The 18,283-nt window shown below is 42.8% G+C and overlaps 1 protein-coding gene and 1 long non-coding RNA gene across 4 annotated transcripts; one reads left to right on the top strand and one right to left on the bottom strand.

The window, feature by feature from the left end:
- Positions 1–1,122: 1,122 nt before the first annotated feature.
- On the top strand, positions 1,123–14,104 carry LOC106563327 (succinyl-CoA:3-ketoacid coenzyme A transferase 1, mitochondrial). Of its 3 annotated transcripts, XR_001319233.3 has the most exons (18): positions 1,123–1,279; positions 3,729–3,855; positions 4,092–4,182; positions 4,333–4,468; positions 4,645–4,794; positions 4,976–5,082; positions 5,315–5,375; positions 5,502–5,609; positions 5,715–5,829; positions 9,816–9,910; positions 10,045–10,093; positions 10,241–10,313; positions 10,426–10,501; positions 10,596–10,685; positions 10,814–10,894; positions 10,995–11,096; positions 11,230–11,397; positions 13,678–14,104. XR_001319233.3 is itself a non-coding variant. In XM_014128841.3 (17 exons), exons 1-17 carry the CDS (start codon positions 1,181–1,183, stop codon positions 11,263–11,265), a joined length of 1,596 nt encoding a protein of 531 aa, XP_013984316.1. In that variant the 5' UTR covers positions 1,123–1,180; the 3' UTR covers positions 11,266–11,613. The 3 variants fall into 3 exon arrangements, 2 of the variants coding, with proteins under 2 accessions (XP_013984316.1, XP_013984317.1); XM_014128841.3 differs by lacking the exon at positions 13,678–14,104 and having other exon boundaries at positions 11,230–11,613; XM_014128842.3 differs by lacking the exons at positions 10,995–11,096; positions 13,678–14,104 and having other exon boundaries at positions 11,230–11,613.
- Positions 12,025–13,501, bottom strand: LOC123725189 (uncharacterized). Its single transcript, XR_006757650.2, has 2 exons — positions 12,865–13,501; positions 12,025–12,120 (listed from the first exon to the last, which is right to left on the bottom strand). It is a non-coding gene; the product is annotated as an uncharacterized LOC123725189 (long non-coding RNA).
- Positions 14,105–18,283: the final 4,179 nt, after the last annotated feature.

Raw genomic sequence — 18,283 nt, 5'->3', positions numbered from 1 at the left:
ATTTCGGAGAAGTTGTTTACGCATTTTACGCACACAAATTAAATACCCTACAGTTCAGTAGTGAATAGAAACCTTTGTCATAATTTACACCCGGGGACAATTGTCCTCAATTATTTAACGGAAATGCCTTTCGAGATTGTGCAAGTTATTTTTCTTGTTCATCTGTGAGTAGTCTGACCTCTTCATGTCCGCTCTCACAGACGCACATGTGGTGGCTATGGGGCATGTAAGACCCATCCATTGATTTAGGACCCCATTTCCATTGATTTTTTCCTCGCAGTATGGATTGAAGAGTTCAATGAAGAGGAATACTCACTTTCACCTATTCAACGTTAGGTTATAAGGAAGGGATGAGTCCATATTTTTGAACCCTCAGTCTCACCTACTAGAGTGGGCATAGCCTGCACACAGAAGTGCACTCACAACTGCAAGACAAACATTTAGCAGAAAGTGTATACCATGTGTATTTTGTTCATACAACTTGAAATGTATTCCATGTTATTGAAAGTAACATATGGTTTTGACTTTTGTCCCTTCACAAAACAAATCATAGCAGCTGTGGTAAATCTATGTCTAGGCTACTCAAATTACAGTAGATGGAATACATTCTCCTCTCATGCCACTCAGCCCTATGAGAGGTTCTATTATCTAAAAGATAGGGTCTGAAGATGTATTCCTTCACAAATCTGCCCCACTGTTCAGAGTCATTATCTCGCTGGCTCTATAGAGAGAGTGTTTGGCATGTGAGCCCCTGACTCAACTCATTCTCTGAAGTCTGTCAAGTGAGACGCCCTAACCTCCATGCACATGCTTTCATAAATAGACAGTCTCTCTCTCTCTCTAACAAAGTTTGGAATTGAAAGCTTGAAATACTTCTCAAGATGTGGTCTTCCATGTTGATCCTGTGATTATGCTACCTGGTCTCATGCCTTTTTAGGTTTTCACTTGAATGTGGGGGAAACAGGGACTTGCCCTTTCACCGAGGTGCTTTGAAAGCCTACATTTAAATCTTTAGGTCAAGATGGTACTAATAGTCACTTTTAATTGGTCAATTTCTCTGTCACTCCAGGGATGCCCCCACCCCTCCTGGCCTGATTGTTGACTGGGCCCAGGGGGAATGACCTGTACTGCAAACCTCCACCACTCAGTTTTCTGAAAGACTGACAGACAGATTCCGAAAATGGCGTCCTTCAGAATTCTGTCAAAATCAGAGCAATTTCATAGAAATATATCTTCAGTGAGAAGACAAAAAGGAATACTCTCTATGCAGTATGGCAAGGTATGAACAACTTTATAATTTTACCACAACAAATTGTGTTGTGTATAATAAACCTGAACATTAGGTAATATGTTGTTTATTAATCCAGTATATCAAGCTAGTATTGTATTGCTCCATATACAATGTAACGATTGTGTGCTAAATTGTGACTATTGATAGTGTTTAATGTTATGGAACTGTTAGGAACCTCACAAGGGTAGCTGTTCTAAACCTTGAGTGTTTTATTCTTCTCTCTGAAGTACATACAGTGCATATGGAAAGTTTTCGGACCCCTTCTCCTTTTCCACATTTTGTTACCTTACAGCCTTATTCTAAAATTGATCAAATATTTGTTCCCCCCTCATCAATCTACACACAATACCCCATAATGACAAAGTGAAAACAGGTTTTTAGAAATTGTTGCACATTTATTAAATATAAAAAACAGAAATAGCAAAGGGTCTGAAACAGCAAAGGGTCTGAATACTTACATACATAAGTATTCAGACCATTTGCTATTGTATGAGACTTGAAATTGAGCTCAGGTGCATCCTGTTTCCATTGATCATCCTTGAGATGTTTCTACAACATGATTGGAGTCCTCCTGTGGTAAATTCAATTGATTGGGCATGATTTGATTTTTTTCCAGCTAGCAACTGGAACGAGCTGCAACAAACACTCAAACTGGACAGTTATCTCAATCTCTACATTCAAAGGCTCAATCATTGTCATACGCGTCGTAGTGAGTGGACCAAAACGCAGCGGGTATATGTATGCTCATCTTCTTTTATTGAAGAAAATAAAAACAAAAACACTTATACGAAACAAATGACGAAAAACAGTCCTGTCAGGTGCAACATACACAAAACAGGAAACAACTACCCACAAAACCCATGGAAAAACACCCCTACTAAATAGGACCTTCAATTAGAGGCAACGAGGAACAGCTGCCTCCAATTGAAGGTCAACCCAAGAAACTTAAACATAGAAATAGACACACTAGAACAAACATAGAAATATACTAACATAGAACATAAACCAAAAACCCCGAAACACATAAAACAAACACCCCCTGCCACACCCTGACCAAACTACAATAACAAATAACCCCCTTTACTGGTCAGGACGTGACAATCATGGACACTCTTACTGACAGTTGTGGCTGCTTTGTGTGATGTATTGTCTCTACCTTATTGCCCTTTGTGCTGTTGTCTGTGTCCAATAATGTTTTTACCATGTTTTGTGCTGCTACCATGTTGTGTTTCTACCATGTTGTTGTTATGTTGTGTTGCTACCATGCTGTGTCATCATGTGTTGCTGCCTTGCTATGTTGTTGTCTTAGTTCTCTCTTCATGTAGTGTTGTGTTGTCTCGTTGTGATGTGTGTTTTGTCCTATATTTATATTGTATTTATTTTTTATTTTTAATCCCAGGCCCCAGTCTCCGCAGGAGGCCTTTTGCCTTTTGGTAGGCCTTCATTGTAAATAAGAATGTGTTATTAACTGACTTTTCTAGTTAAATAAAGGTTAAATATTAAATAAAAAAATACAATTGGAAAGGCACACACCTGTCTATATAAGGTCCCACAGCTGACAGTGCATGTCAGTGCAAAAACCAAGCCATGAGGTCGAAGGAATTGTCCGTGGAGCTCCGAGACAGGATTGTGTCAAGGCACAGATCTGGGGAAGGGTACCAAAACATTTATGCAGCATTGAAGGTCCCCAAGAACACAGTGGCCTACATCATTCTTAATGGAAGAAGTTTGGAACCACCAATACTCTTTCTAGAGCTGGCTGCCTGGCCAAACTGAGCAATTGGGGAGAAGGGCCTTGGTCAGGGAGGTGACCAAGAATCCAATGGTCACTCTGACAGAGCTCCAGAGTTTCTCTGTGGAGATGGGAGAACCTTCCAGAAGGACAACCATTTCTGCAGCACTCCACCAATCAGGCCTTTATGGTAGAGTGGCCAGGCAAAAGCCACTCTTCAATAAAAGGCTCATGACAGCCCGCTTGGAGTTTGCCTAAAGGCACCTATAGGACTTTAATCCATTTTAGAATAAGGCTGTAACATTAAAAGTCAAGGGGTCTGAATACTTTCCGAATGCACTGTATGCGGGAGTGCTATAATACTGCGAATGGGTCACTCAGAGTTCTTATGGATGAGAACTGTTTGAGTGGAGAGCATTAGAATAAATCAAGTAGGAAACCTACAAGCTTTTCTACAAGTTTTTATTCTAGAATGAATCCTAGTCCATGAGAAAAACCAGGCACTGGGCTACATGAATCACTTTGAATGAACCATTTTTGCCACAACTCTGACATACCCTTTTCCTCTGACAAAATGGGGGCACGAAATAACGACATGCAAATTTGTCTCAATTTCATTGGGGATTGAACTAACTCTATTGATTCACTGGTAAAATCCAGGTTTACTGTGATGTCCTTGTTCAAATTGTCATGTGGTTATTTCAGTGTGTTCCTCACCCTCGGGTGTGTGGCTGTTATTTCTCCACCTCCTGCCCCAGGGATGCCCGTTTCTTTACCGACCCCACAGAGGCAGTGAAAGACATCCCAGATGGCTCCACTCTACTGGTGGGAGGTAGCATACTGTTCCTGCTCTCAGGCCTTTTTCATCACATAGTTATGCTTTAGTCAAATGTCAAGTTCAAACGTTTTGCGTTTCAAACCTCATGCATATCTGCTGCTTCTGGGAAAACAATCTGTCATATTTGTCTAAGCGCTAATCATTAACGCTCCATGTTTGCGCTTGTACATTAATTTGGGTAATGTATAGAATAATTCAGAGTTTAATGTATTCTTCTGAATGTTTTCCAGGGTTTGGTTTATGTGGAATACCCGAGAATCTGATTGGGAGTTTATTGAAGACTGGAGTGAAAGGTATCACAGCAGTCAGCAACAACGCTGGGTAATTAGGCTACTACAAAATGAGTGTGTGTGCGAGTGCCTTTGAGTATAGTTGTTTTTGTGCATGTGTTGTATGTATCTAAGCATGATAGAAATGTATTTGTGTTATTCTAGTGTGGATAAATATGTGGATAAATCTGTGTGTGTGCAGCGTGGATCATTTTGGTCTTGGTCTGCTGCTGAGGACCAAGCAGATCAAGCGAATGATTTCCTCCTACGTTGGGGAGAATGCAGAGTTTGAGAGGCAGTACCTTTCAGGGGAACTGGAGGTGGAGCTAACGCCTCAGGTTAGACTCTAAAGACTGTGTGTCACTCTAAAGTAATTTCTCCATCTGGTTTGTAATGAAAAATGGATTTGCCTGTCATGCTCGCTATAACAAGTTTGTTATAACATGTTTGTATCTTGTTATAGTCTACGTGTTAGATCGTGTTATGATTTTCTTATACCATACATCTACTGAAGGGTACCCTGGCAGAGAGGGTACGTGCCGGCGGTGCTGGGGTCCCTGCCTTCTTCACGCCCACTGGGTATGGCACACTGATCCAGGAGGGAGGCTCACCCATCAAATACAACACAGACGGCAGTGTGGCCATCGCTAGCAAGAAGAGAGAGGTATGCAAAAACGCACAGAGATATTCATATTGAACCTTTATTTACCCAGAATAGTGTCACTGACTTGACATCTTTTTTTCCAAGAAAGACCCGGTAATATTAGAGAGATAGAGGTGGACACTATGGGGTCAGCTCAGCTTTTACTCCTGACCCTGACACATGTGATGTCATTATCCCACAGGTGAGGGAGTTCAATGGCATCCACTATGTCATGGAGAGAGCCATCACAGGGGACTTTGCTCTGATCAAGGCCTGGAAAGCTGATCGAGCCGGTAACATTGTGTTCAGGTGGGGTTGGCTGAGTTTTCGTCAACAATCATAAGAACGTGTTTTATTCAAACTCCACAAGAGGTCAGCATTTTCTAGCATGATGTTGCGCCACTGCTAGTGCTAACATTCAAAATCAATTACAACGGACAACGACTGTCACTGTGAATGATTATATAGGTAATGCACTGACTCTACTTAGCATATCAGCATACAATAAACAGTTCATGATACTGTCTATGTCTTTCTATAGAAAAACAGCACGGAACTTCAACCAGCCCATGTGTAAAGCAGCTAAAGTCACTGTAGTGGAGGTTAGCATGTCAATGAACCAGTTTCAATTAACAGTTTCTTCAACTATCATGTGTGGCCTAAGAGTTTACTGAACCTTACCCCAGACTTTTAAACCCTAACTGGGTCTTCGGTTACTGCTGTCTTAGGTAGAAGAGATTGTAGATGTGGGGACCTTTGCTCCTGAAGATATCCATGTCCCCAGCATCTATGTTGACAGGATTGTGAAGGGGGCAGTCTATGAGAAGAGGATAGAGGTAAGCCTGATTGTCTGTGTCTGTCAGTCTGTTGGTGGCAGATAATGTGCGATCAGTTGTTTTCTCTGTGCTATTGAATGGCAATAATCTCTGTTCACTGTGCAGAAGAGAACGGTCCAGAAAGGTTCTATGGAGACACCCAAACCCAAGAGGAAGGCAGACCTGCTCCGAGAGAGGATCATCAGGAGGGCAGCACTGGAGTTCCAGGATGGGATGTATGGTATCCTTTACACAGGATCAGGGCCAGAAGGAACAGTGTGGATTGATATTGATACATGTGAGGTAAATATAGGGCTGTGGCGGTCACGAAATTTCCTCAGCCGGTGATTGTCAAGCAAATAACTGTCCGGTCTCAAGGTAATTGACAGTTAATTAACAAACACATGTAGCATCTCCTGGCTTGCACACAGCCTACAAGCCACTGATGCAGACCTTTGGAACATCTACATTTGGAAAAAGTCTAATAAATCCATGTAATATAGCCTACACCTTCACAATAAATCCATTCTTTATTTTAGATAGTTCTAAAGAAACATGATATGAAGAAAATGTAGTCTATTTCAGAAGAACAGAATAGTATACTCTGAGTTGTCCTTATGTTAGGTCCTGATCTGGCTATGCCAAATGGCTGTGGGCTACACTAGTTCATTAGGCAGACAAGATTTGCTTAGAATTCCATGGCATTATTTTATAGTATGAAGAATACAATTGAACATAGCTGAATTAAATTGAAAGGATATCTTCTCCAAACGATTTCCAGGGAATGTGCACATGCGGCTATTCTGTGTTGAGAGGTAAACAAAGAAATAGGTACTCCTATATGCTTAATTTTGAAAGACATGAGCTCATGACCTCTGCTCTGTTTTTTTGCGCAGGCTGTTCACATTTCAGTCTCTCATTCACAATTTGACGATGCCTTGAATTTCCCGGCGGCATCCCCTTTGTGGCCGTAATGCATCCTAAAAAAATCCATGCCTTTTGTGGCCAGTGGCCGTTGTGCCCTTCTCCCTGAGTGCTGCGTGCTCCGAAGCACCTCTCACTCACATGGCTCTCCATCACGTGATCGGGTCTTTCATACAGGCTACAAGTGTAGACAGACACATCGGGGACGCAACTGTGCGCGTCCTTATCCAATTCTGAGATTCATACTGGAATAACTGTCCACATTTACTTTTCGTCAGCCAACAAGATGAGAAAGGCCTAACTAACAGCAAAAGCACTAGCCTATGTCAATCGACTATCCCCCATAGTACAAAAGTTGACCTATTCTGTGTGAGAAATAAATATTCCAAACATAGTCTGGAACAGTAAAATGCGATAGATCCAAAATGAATTCAACCACTAGCATCAAAAACGTTTTTTTTTTTACACAATGTGGTGGACCCAACAGATCAGAACATGTGGCAGAAAATGTTGATAAACTATTAGGGTATTTCTTCACATTATAAGCGCAGCAATGCGCACACGGCAGAAGGCTATAAGCGCGAATGTTCCATTAGCGCGAAAACACCTTTATCAAAATAAAATGTATTGGTCACATACACGTGTTTAGCAGATGTTATTGCGGGTGTAGTGAAATGCTTGTACTTTTAGCTCCGACAGTGCAGTAATATCTAACAGTTTCACAACATATACCCAAAATACACGTAAATCTAAGTAAGGAATGGATTAAGCATATATACATATGTCAGAGGGGCATTGGACTAAGATACAGTGACATAGTATAGAATACAGTATATACACAGGAGATGCAATATTTAGGAGATGCAATATTTACACACAATTAAAGTGACTAAGATACCGTACAATTGTACAGAGTACAGTTTATACATATGAGATGAGTAATGCAAGATACGGAGACATTAAAGTTGCTAGTGTTTCATTTCCTTAAAGTGGCCAGTGATTCCTAATCTATGTTTATAGGCAGCAGCCTCTGATGTGCTAGAGATGGCTGTTTAACAGTCAGTGGTGTAGTATAGAATACAATACAGTTTATACATATGAAGTGGGTGATGCAATATGTATTTTTTTTTTAAAGTGACTAAGATACCGTAGAATAATGTGGAGTGCACTTTATACATATAAGCTGAGTAATGCTAGATACGGAAACATTATTAAAGTGGCTAGTGATCCATTTCTAAAAGTGGCTAGTGATTCCTAATATCTATGTCTACAGGCAGCCGCCTCTGATGTGCTAGTGATGGCTGTTTAACAGTCTGATGGCCTTGAGATAGAAGCTGTCTTTCAGTCTCTCGGTCCCAGCTTTGATGCACCTGTACTGACCTCGCCTTCTGATGATAGTGGGGTGAGCAGGCAGTGGCTCGGGTGGTTGATGTCCTTGATGATCTTTTTGGCCTTCCTATGGCATCGGGTGCTGTAGGTGTCCTGGGGGGCAGGAAGTTTGCCCCTGGTAATGCATTGGGCAGACCGCACCACCAGCTGGAGAGCTTTGCAGTTGTGGGCGGTGCAGTTGTGGGCGGTGCAGTTGCCTTACCAGGTGCTGATACAGCCCGACAGGATACTCTCAATTGTGCATCTGTAAAAGTTTGTGAGGGTTTTAGGTGTTAAGCCACATTTCTTTAGCCTCCTGACGTTGAAGAGGCGCCTTCTTCACCACACTGTCTGTGTGGGTGGACCTTTTCAGTTTGTCAGTGATGTGTACGCTTTCCACCTTCTCCACTGCAGTCCCATCGATGTGGATTGGGGGGTGCTCCCGCTGCTGTTTCCTGAAGTCCACGATCATCTCCTTAGTTTTGTTGATGTTGAGTGAGAGGTTTCCGCAAATGCGATTACGCATATAATGCTTTTATTATACTAATAGTGCATTTTTTAAGGTAAATTCTTCCCCAAACTTGAAACTCACGCGGTCCTTATGTATGACACCACTTGTAAGCAGATTAAATATGCTTAAAATTAAAAAGCATTGTTTCTTGCCTTATGCTGGGCATCATTCACAAGTGAAAATATATAATTCACAAGTGATAGGCTAATATTGGGGGGGGGGGGGGGGGGGGGGAATAAATGTAATCTATGCACTTAAACAGTGAATTTAGGACACTTCTCCCGTGGTTCATTTTCATGCCAGCCAGGTAGCCTATACTCCTGTTGTAAAGATAAACAATGTGCTTAATATAAGGAAAGTTGAGAAATAAATATAGAAGGCCTAGCCTATAGAAAGCTGAGAGGCCATCACTCTGTTTTCTCATGCATAGCCTATAGAAATGTTGGGTAATCATGAAGTGTTTGATTAGATTTTCGATACATTTGCATTGATGTCAGAGTGATTAGAGGGACAGTAGTGCTGAGTACCAGGCAGTTATCACACAGGAAGCGGCGCAGGTCCTAATCCAGGCACTTGTCATCTCCCGTCTGGATTACTGCAACTCGCTGTTGGCTGGGCTCCCTGCCTGTGCCATTAAACCCTACAATTCATCCAGAACGCCGCAGCCCATCTGGTGTTCAACCTTCCCAAGTTCTCTCACGTCACCCCGCTCCTCCGCTCTCTCCACTGGCTTCCAGTTGAAGCTCGCATCCGCTACAAGACCATGGTGATTGCCTACGGAGCTGTGAAGGGAACGGCACCTCCATACCTTCAGGCTCTGATCAGGCCCTACACCCAAACAAGGGCACTGCGTTCATCCATCTCTGGCCTGCTGGCCCCCCTACCTCTGAGGAAGCACAGTTCCCGCTCAGCCCAGTCAAAACTGTTCGCTGCTCTGGCACCCCAATGGTGGAACAAGCTCCCTCACGACGCCAGGACAGCGGAGTCAATCACCACCTTCCGGAGACACCTGAAACCCCACCTCTTTAAGGAATACCTAGGATAGGATAAAGTAATCCTTCTAACCCCCCCCCCCCCCTTAAAAGATTTAGATGCACTATTGTAAAGTGGTTGTTCCACTGGATATCATAAGGTGAATGCACCAATTTGTAAGTCGCTCTGGATAAGAGCGTCTGCTAAATGACTTAAATGTAAAATGTAATGTAAATGTAATGAAGTTTGGTAGGCTACTAATGACCATCAGCAGCATCAGAGCTTGGAGAAGCCTAATTACCATGACTAAACGTGGAATTTGACTGCTTTCATGACTCATGACTGCCGGTGTGGCGGTAATACGGTCACCAAACAGCCCTAGGTATATACAATATTCAGACATGGTGTATGTGATTGGTTATTAATAGGTCCCTTGACTACAGCCTCTTCAGCAAACCTTGGTATTGGGATCCCCATGCTGGCCAGCAACTTCATCAGCTCTGACATCACTGTGCACCTACAGAGTGAGAATGGACTTCTGGGCCTGGTGAGCCATACTAAACTGTTAGATTTACAGATACAAATAGAAAGTGCATTCAGGAAAGCGGGCACCCTCTCTTTGACATAGCCCTGTGTGTGTGTCTGTGTCATTGTGTCGTTTTGTCTATGCATTATAAAAAGGGTCCTTATCCCACCGAAAGTGAGGTAGACCCAGACCTTATCAATGCAGGTGCGTACAGCAAGCCCATACGTAAACACTACACCTACAAAGTTGTAGAAAGTCTTTGGTTGGACATGCTATCCTCAAATCAAAGCTTTCTTGGAAAATCTTTCCTGGCCTTTACCCTCCGAACCAGTCTCTGTTTGTGTTATTTAGGTAAAGAGGTTGTAACTGTGGTTCCTGGAGCTGCGTTTTTCTCCAGTGATGAATCATTTGCTATGATCAGGGGGTGAGTGCTCAAACCACCTACTGTACTCCCCGATCTTTAGCTCCGCTAACCTTAGTATCACTTTTTCCTTTGGAGTAGCTGAAGGTAACATGAACCACCTCTCTACTTTCAGTGGCCACATTGACCTGACCATGTTGGGGGCCATGCAGGTGTCTAAGTATGGGGACCTGGCCAACTGGATGATCCCGGTACGATCATGTCTCTTTCACCCTGGCTGATCGTAGGAATACGTGTATATAATGTGTTTCAACATGTGTATGCTCTCTTCATTGACTTCCAAAGGGAAAGATGGTGAAAGGAATGGGAGGGGCTATGGACCTAGTGGCAAGTGCAGGAACCAAAGTGGTGGTGACCATGGAGCATTCTGCTAAGGTACACAATGACACTACCTCTGGTACTTCATACATATGGTTTTAGACCTTACAACTGTACCTAATACACTATAGGAGTGTACCCTATACTTAACCCTATAGTAAACCTTTTCTCCTTACAAACTTAAGGGGGACAAACACAAAATCCTGGAGAGTTGTACTCTCCCACTGACAGGGAAGCAGTGTGTGGATAGGATCATCACTGAAAAGGTGAGCTTTTTAATTAAAGTTAGGCTTGTCAGCTGCAGGCAGTGTCAATCTCCTCTCCCTGTATGCACAGTCGCTTACACTCCCCCCCCCAATCGCCCAGGCAGTTTTTGATGTTGACGAGGCCAGCGGCCTCACTCTCATAGAGATCTGGGAGGGGCTGACTACTGATGACATCAGAGCGTGCACTGGCACAGACTTTGCTGTGAGTTTGACAAACCCATCATCGACAGATGAATCATGGGATAACTACTGACTCATTAAATAAACACTGAATGTTCTGTGCTTCCATTATAATGAATGACTCAACTCTGATCACTGTTTGTGTTTCTTGATAGGTGTCCCCAAATCTAAGACCAATGCAGCAGATCTGAACCCAGTGACTCCAAACCTTTCTGCAGTGCACAGAAGCCTTCTTTTAACATTCCACATGACCATAGTGCTACAAATTCATGTACACAACGCAACACTGGGAGAGAGTTATAAATAGACCTGCGGACTTGAAGGTATTGATAGTTAAGAGTCAGTCGGCTACAACGTGCCTGTGACTTAGAATCAGCTTGCTGAAGTCTAGGCCTACAATGCAATGACTGGTCATTCAAAGCTGTATATGGTATGATCCATGGCAGATTGTTTTACTCTTTAAAATGGCATAACTAACTCTAGTTGAATAAATTTGTTCTTGAGTGACTCTGTAAAATTATGAAACTCAAGTGCTAAAATGTTGGTTTTTTTTGGTTCAGGATAGGATGATACAGCAGCAGATGGCACAGCGATGTATTGTCTGCATGATATACAGTAGATACACTTGAGAGCAACTGGGGTAGTCAAACTCATACAATGTGTCTCTCCTAACTTGGGTAAATTCAGCATTGTGACCTTTGCACTAATGGTGCGGAGCAGAGAGGCTCAACCAGGAAAAACAATTGTTACGCAACCTGTTCCCTACTCAGAAACAAAGTCCCAGTGCTGTTTGAACAAAACCACTTACATTTCATGATTTTACATGCAGTGTTACACAATACCATCATAAAAACAATGACACCACCTAAAGCGAAAGACTAGGGTGGACCAAGTTAAGTACAGGATTGTTGCTGCCACCATTGGTCAGAATGCAATGACGAGATTTGCAGTCTCAATTAGCCATTTAATTTCACACACAGCAAAAAGCAAACTGAGGCGGGGGGGTTGCTCCTGGATTGTAAGGCCAGTAGGTAGGGTGTGATGGTCTAGGAGGAAGAGAGAAAATACGTCAGGGGCAAATCAACATAAAAGTGCATGAACCGAGTAGTGCCAGGTGAATAAACAGGAAGGAAATATGTATTTAACTCAGAGCCGATTATCCTTTTGGGGGCTCCAAGTGAGATTTGGTTGCCCCCTTGTAGCAAAACATTAGTTTTAGTGGCCGCCCCTCTTAAAAGTGGGGATAATGCGTTTTAAAAATGAATTTCCTGCAATTCTACACCTTTTTGCCATGGGGCAGAGAAACTTTGCAATTTTATAACAAATGTTATGCTTTTTCTAGACATGATTTATGCCACGTTAATAGAATATCTGAGTGAGAATGATTTTGTTAGTCAATAGGGAAAGTCAGGGCCCCTGGACACGTGCCCTGTGTGCCCAGTCGGACATGATTACTTCAAGTTTAGATCAAAATTAAGTGACTGCCAGTGGCAAGAGTATAACTGCTGATGCACAACCAAATTGCAAAATTGAGGAGTGGGGCATATAAGCAGACAATGAAAGCTCTTACAATATTCAATGATTATATTTCTCTAAAACAGGCTATAAACTACATGTGCACCACCAAGTCAGAACAGTAGGCGAAAGTAGACCAAATTATCAGGGTGAGACATTGGCTACTAACATCTACACAACATACACTTTGTATTACTTTCTTAGCTACAGTATACATATCTCCCTGGTAAATTCAATCATTTATACAGCAGCATACAATACATTTTTGCACTCACCTGGTTGTGCTGTGCTCACAGGAAGGTGGCGCAGTGGTCCTTCGTGGGCAAATTGTCATCAAAGTCTGGCATTCTCTGGATTTATGGTGCTTTCAAAACAACTGGTAACTGAAAAAACAAGGTCGAATCATGATGTCATTAATCTTCAGGTCATAGCTCTAGATAGAGGCTGGATTTACAATTCCGAGTTGGATGACCTTTCAAAACGTATTTTCCCAGTCGGAGCTCGTTTATTCCCAACTTCCCAGTGGTCTTGAACTCACTGAAGTCAAGTTCTCGCAGTTCCGAGTTAACAGTTGTTTTGAGGACGGCACAAATCATTCTTCATTGACAGCATGGCCAATGTTGAATGTTTACCATTTTAACAGACCCTTAATCCCAGATTTGGGACCATACAGCCACTCCACTGAATAGCAGCCTAGTGATTGCTTTGCTTACAGTTAGCCACTGTCACTGATTCCTTCCAAACCACTGTTGAATTTGCGATTTCCAACTTGTGTAATGTTTGCTCAATGGCTGATGAGCACTGATACATTTTAGCTTTAATTTCTCTTCATATGACAAGGATTAAAAAGGATTTGCCAGTAGATAGTCGACTTGATTCATGACTGATAGCTAAGATTTTGAAAGTAGGATGTTGACATGATCAGTCCAAGCAAAGCTACTGTACATATTTGATGTAATCTTATCTGTGGCCAATGACCTTGAGCCTTCTTGGATTGGCACTTCTAATGTAACTATGGCAGCAACCAAAGGGGCTAGAATTTTCTAGCACCTGGACTTAATCTCCCTGATTACTTCCCCTCTATATAGCAACTCCAGATGTCGTGGGGGTCGGTTCCGGTACCTGTTGGACTGGGAGGGGTATGGTCTGGTGTTGGGTTCCAGTGGACGACATTCTTGAGCCCAACATCATCCGAGATTTCCATCTGGACCGGCACGTTTCTCATCCGTCGTCGTTCTGCTGCTGGAGCCGGGGGTACTGTCACGTCCACTCCCGATCCCCCTCTTTGGCACTCGACATCGCCGGTTTACTAACCGCCGGTCCTGCCAACCCATCCTTATGCACATCTGCACCTTATTAGGCACACCTGGACTTCATCTCCATGATTACTTCCTCTTTATATAGCACTCTATTGTTATCTCCCGCCAGGCAAATATTGTTTGCTTCCGTGCTTAGACGCTATTCTAGTTTTGTATAGTTCAATGTTCTTAGTCATTAAACTCTAACTGCACTTGCTTCCTGACTCCCTGCATCTACGTAAAAAAATGAACAGATTAACACAATTTGAAAGTGCCGAAGCCTTCAGAAAGCCTAATAATATATATTTAGCAATAGCACTTACATATAAACATTCTGCTAATATAACAAGGCACTGATTGTTTCACACACAAAAAGAAAGGAAAGAAACTATGCCATCAAAGGATTTGCTGTGTTCAGGAGTGGAGAAGGTGTTTTAAGGTGAGTTGTGAGAAAAAGGCTGAAGAGTGGTGATTTGGGATTGACAACAGATGTGGGAAAAGGTGTAGAGAGAAGGGGTGTGGCCTGGACTAGAGGTCGACCGATTAATCGGAATGGTCGATTAATTAGGGCCGATTTCAAGTTTTTATAACAATCGTAATCGGTATTTTTGCCCACCAATTTGCCGATTTAAATGTTAAAAAAACATATTTCTTTTACACCTTTATTTAACTAGGCAAGTCAGATTAAGAACACATTCTTATTTTCAATGACGGCCTAGGAATGGGGGTTAACAGCCTTGTTCAGGGGGGATTCGGGGATTTGTTTTTGCAACCTTCCGGTTACTAGTCCAACGCTCTAACCACCTGCCTTACATTGCACTCCACGAGGAGCCTGCATGGCAGGCTGACTACCTGTTACGTGAGGGCAGCAAGAAGCCAAGGTAAGTTGCTAGCTAGTAATAAACTTATCTTATAAAAAACGATCAATCTTAACATAATCACTAGTTAACTACAAATGGTTGATGATATAACTATTTTATCTAACGTGTCCTGCATTGCATATAATCGATGTGGTGCCTGTTAATTTCTCATCGAATCACAGCCTACTTCGACAAACGGGTGATGATTTAACAAGCGCATTTGCGAAAAAAGCACTGTCGTTGTACCAATGTACCTAACCATAAACATCAATGCCTTTCTTTAAAATCAATACACAAGTATTTTAAACCTGCATATTTAGTTAATATTGCCTGCTAACATGATTTTGTGTCACTTCTCTAGCGTTCCGTGCGAGCAGTCAGGGTATATACAGCAGTTTGGGCCGCCTGGCTCATTGCGGACTGTGTGAAGTCCATTTATTCCTAACAAAGGCCGTAATTAATTTGCCATAATTGTACATAATTATGACATAACATTGAAGGTTGTGCAATGTAACAGGAATATTTAGACTTAGGGATGCACCCGTTAGATAAAATACGGAACGGTTCCGTATTTCACTGAAATAATAAACGTTTCGTTTTCAAAATGATAGTTTCCGGATTCGACCATATTAATGACCAAAGGCTCGTATTTCTGTGTGTTATTATGTTATAATTAAGTCTATGATTTGATATTTGATAGAGCAGTTTGACAGAGCGATGGTAGGCAGCAGCAGGCTCGTAAGCATTCATTCAAACAGCACCTTCGTGCGTTTTGCCAGCAGCTCTTCGCAATTCTTCAAGCATTGCGCTGTTTATGACTTCAAGCCTATCAACTCCCAAGATTAGGCTGGTGTAACCGATGTGAAATGGCTAGCTAGTTAGCGGGTGCACGCTAATAGCGTTTCAAACGTCACTCGCTCTGAGACTTGGAGTAGTTGTTTCCCCTTGCTCTACATGGGTAACGCTGCTTCGAGGGTGGCTTTTGTTGATGTGTTCCTGGTTCGAGCCCAGGTAGGAGCGAGGAGAGGGACGGAAGCTATACTGTTACACTGGCAATACTAAAGTGCGTATAAGAACATCCAATAGTCAAAGGTATATGAAATACAAATCGTATAGAGAGAAATAGTCCTATAATTCCTATAAACCCTCAAGCTGCATGCTGGACCCTATTCCAACTAAACTACTGAAAGAGCTGCTTCCTGTGCTTGGCCCTCCTATGTTGAACATAATAAACGGCTCTCTATCCACCGGATGTGTACCAAGCTCACTAAAAGTGGCAGTAATAAAGCCTCTCTTCAAAAAGCCGAATCTTGACCCAGAAATTATAAAAAAACTATCGGCCTATATCGAATCTTCCATTCCTCTCAAAGATTTTAGAAAAAGCTGTTGCACAGCAACTCACTGCCTTCCTGAAGACAAACAATGTATACGAAACGCTTCAGTCTGGTTTTAGACCCCATCATAGCACTGAGACTGCACTTGTGAAGGTGGTAAATGACCTTTTAATGATGTCAGACCGAGGCTCTGCATCTGTTCTTGTGCTCCTAGATCTTAGTGCCGCTTTTGATACCATCGATCACCACATTCTTTTGGAGAGATTGGAAACCCAAATTGGTCTACATGGACAAGTTCTGGCCTGGTTTAGATCTTATCTGTCGGAAAGATATCAGTTTGTCTCTGAATGGTTTGTCCTCTGACAAATCAATTGTAAATTTCGGTGTTCCTCAAGGTTCCGTTTTAGGACCACTATTGTTTTCACTATATATTTTACCTCTTGGGGATGTCATTCGAAAACATAATGTTAAATTTCACTGCTATGCGGACGACACACAGCTGTACATTTCAATGAAACATGGTGAAGCCCCAAAATTGCCCTCGCTAGAACCCTGTGTTTCAGACATAAGGAAGTGGATGGCTGCAAACTTTTTACTTTTAAACTCGGACAAAACAGAGATGCTTGTTCTAGGTCCCAAGAAACAAAGAGATCTTCTGTTGAATCTGACAATTAATCTGGATGGTTGTACAGTCGTCTCAAATAAAACTGTGAAGGACCTCGGCGTTACTCTGGACCCTGATCTCTCTTTTGAAGAACATATCAAGACTGTTTCAAGGACAGCTTTTTTCCATCTACGTAACATTGCAAAAATCTGAAACTTTCTGTCCAAACATGATGCAGAAAAATTAATCCATGCTTTTGTTACTTCTAGGCTGGACTACTGCTATGGTCTACTTTCCGGCTACCCGGATAAAGCACTAAACAAACTTCAGTTAGTGCTAAATACGGCTGCTAGAATCCTGACTAGAACCAAAAAATTTGATCATATTACTCCAGTGCTAGCCTCCCTACACTGGCTTCCTGTTAAGGCAAGGGCTGATTTCAAGGTTTTACTGCTAACCTACAAAGCATTATATGGGCTTGCTCCTACCTATCTTTCCTATTTGGTCCTGCCGTACATACCTACACGTACGCTACGGTCACAAGACGCAGGCCTCCTAATTGTCCCTAGAATTTCTAAGCAAACGGCTGGAGGTAGGGCTTTCTCCTATAGAGCTCAATTTTTATGGAATGGTCTGCCTACCCATGTGAGAGACGCAGACTCAGTCTCAACCTTTAAGTCTTTACTGAAGACTTATCTCTTCAGTAGGTCCTATGATTAAGTATAGTCTGGCCCAGGGGTGTGAAGGTGAACGGAAAGGCTGGAGCAACGAACCGCCCTTGCTGTCTCTGCCTTGCCGGTTCCCCTCTTTCCACTGGGATTCTCTGCCTTTAACCCTATTACAGGGGCTGAGTCACTGGCTTACTGGTGTTCTTCCATGCCGTCCATGGGAGGGGTGCGTCACTTGAGTGGGTTGAGTCACTGACGTGGTCTTCCTGTCTGGGTTGGCGCCCCCCCCTTGGGTTGTGCCATGGCGGAGATCTTTGTGGGCTATACTCGGCCTTGTCTTGGGACGGTAAGTTGGTGGTTGTAGACATCCCTCTAGTGGTGTGGGGGCTGTGCTTTGGCAAAGTGGGTGGGGTTATATCCTGCCTGTTTGGCCCTGTCCGGGGGTATCATCGGATGGGGCCACTGTGTCTTCTGATCCCTCCTGTCTCAGCCTCCAGTATTTATGCTGCAGTAGTTTATGTAGGGTGGGAACCACTCGATATGATTGGTCATTGCCCAGCGGTCGCCGCTGGTGATTTGCATAAAGTTGAGAAAAATTTATATTTTTCACCGCACCGCCCACAGGTCCCTGCTTCTCATTGCTTTCCTTCCATTGAAATGAATGGGAAGCAGTGTTTCACCGCACGGCATCCTGTGCTAGTGTATCATGCCCATTTTACGGAGATTCTGGAGCGGTCCCTGAGACAGGGTTTTCCACCACCATCTACAAAACACCAAATAATTTGGAATTTCTCATTGAAGAATGGTGTCCCTCCAATAGAGTTCCAGAACCTATTTTAATGCGCATTGAAGCTGTTCTGGTGGCCCAACACCCTATTTGTAACGATGTATGCTGAGAGTCGGGAAGCAAGTTCAGGGAGTGAATACAGT

The sequence above is a fragment of the Salmo salar genome, chromosome 11 (assembly GCF_965601325.2).
Source record: "Salmo salar chromosome 11, fSalSal1, whole genome shotgun sequence".
NCBI classification, from domain to species: Eukaryota; Metazoa; Chordata; class Actinopteri; order Salmoniformes; family Salmonidae; genus Salmo; species Salmo salar.
This window is presented reverse-complemented; position numbering and strand designations above follow the sequence as displayed.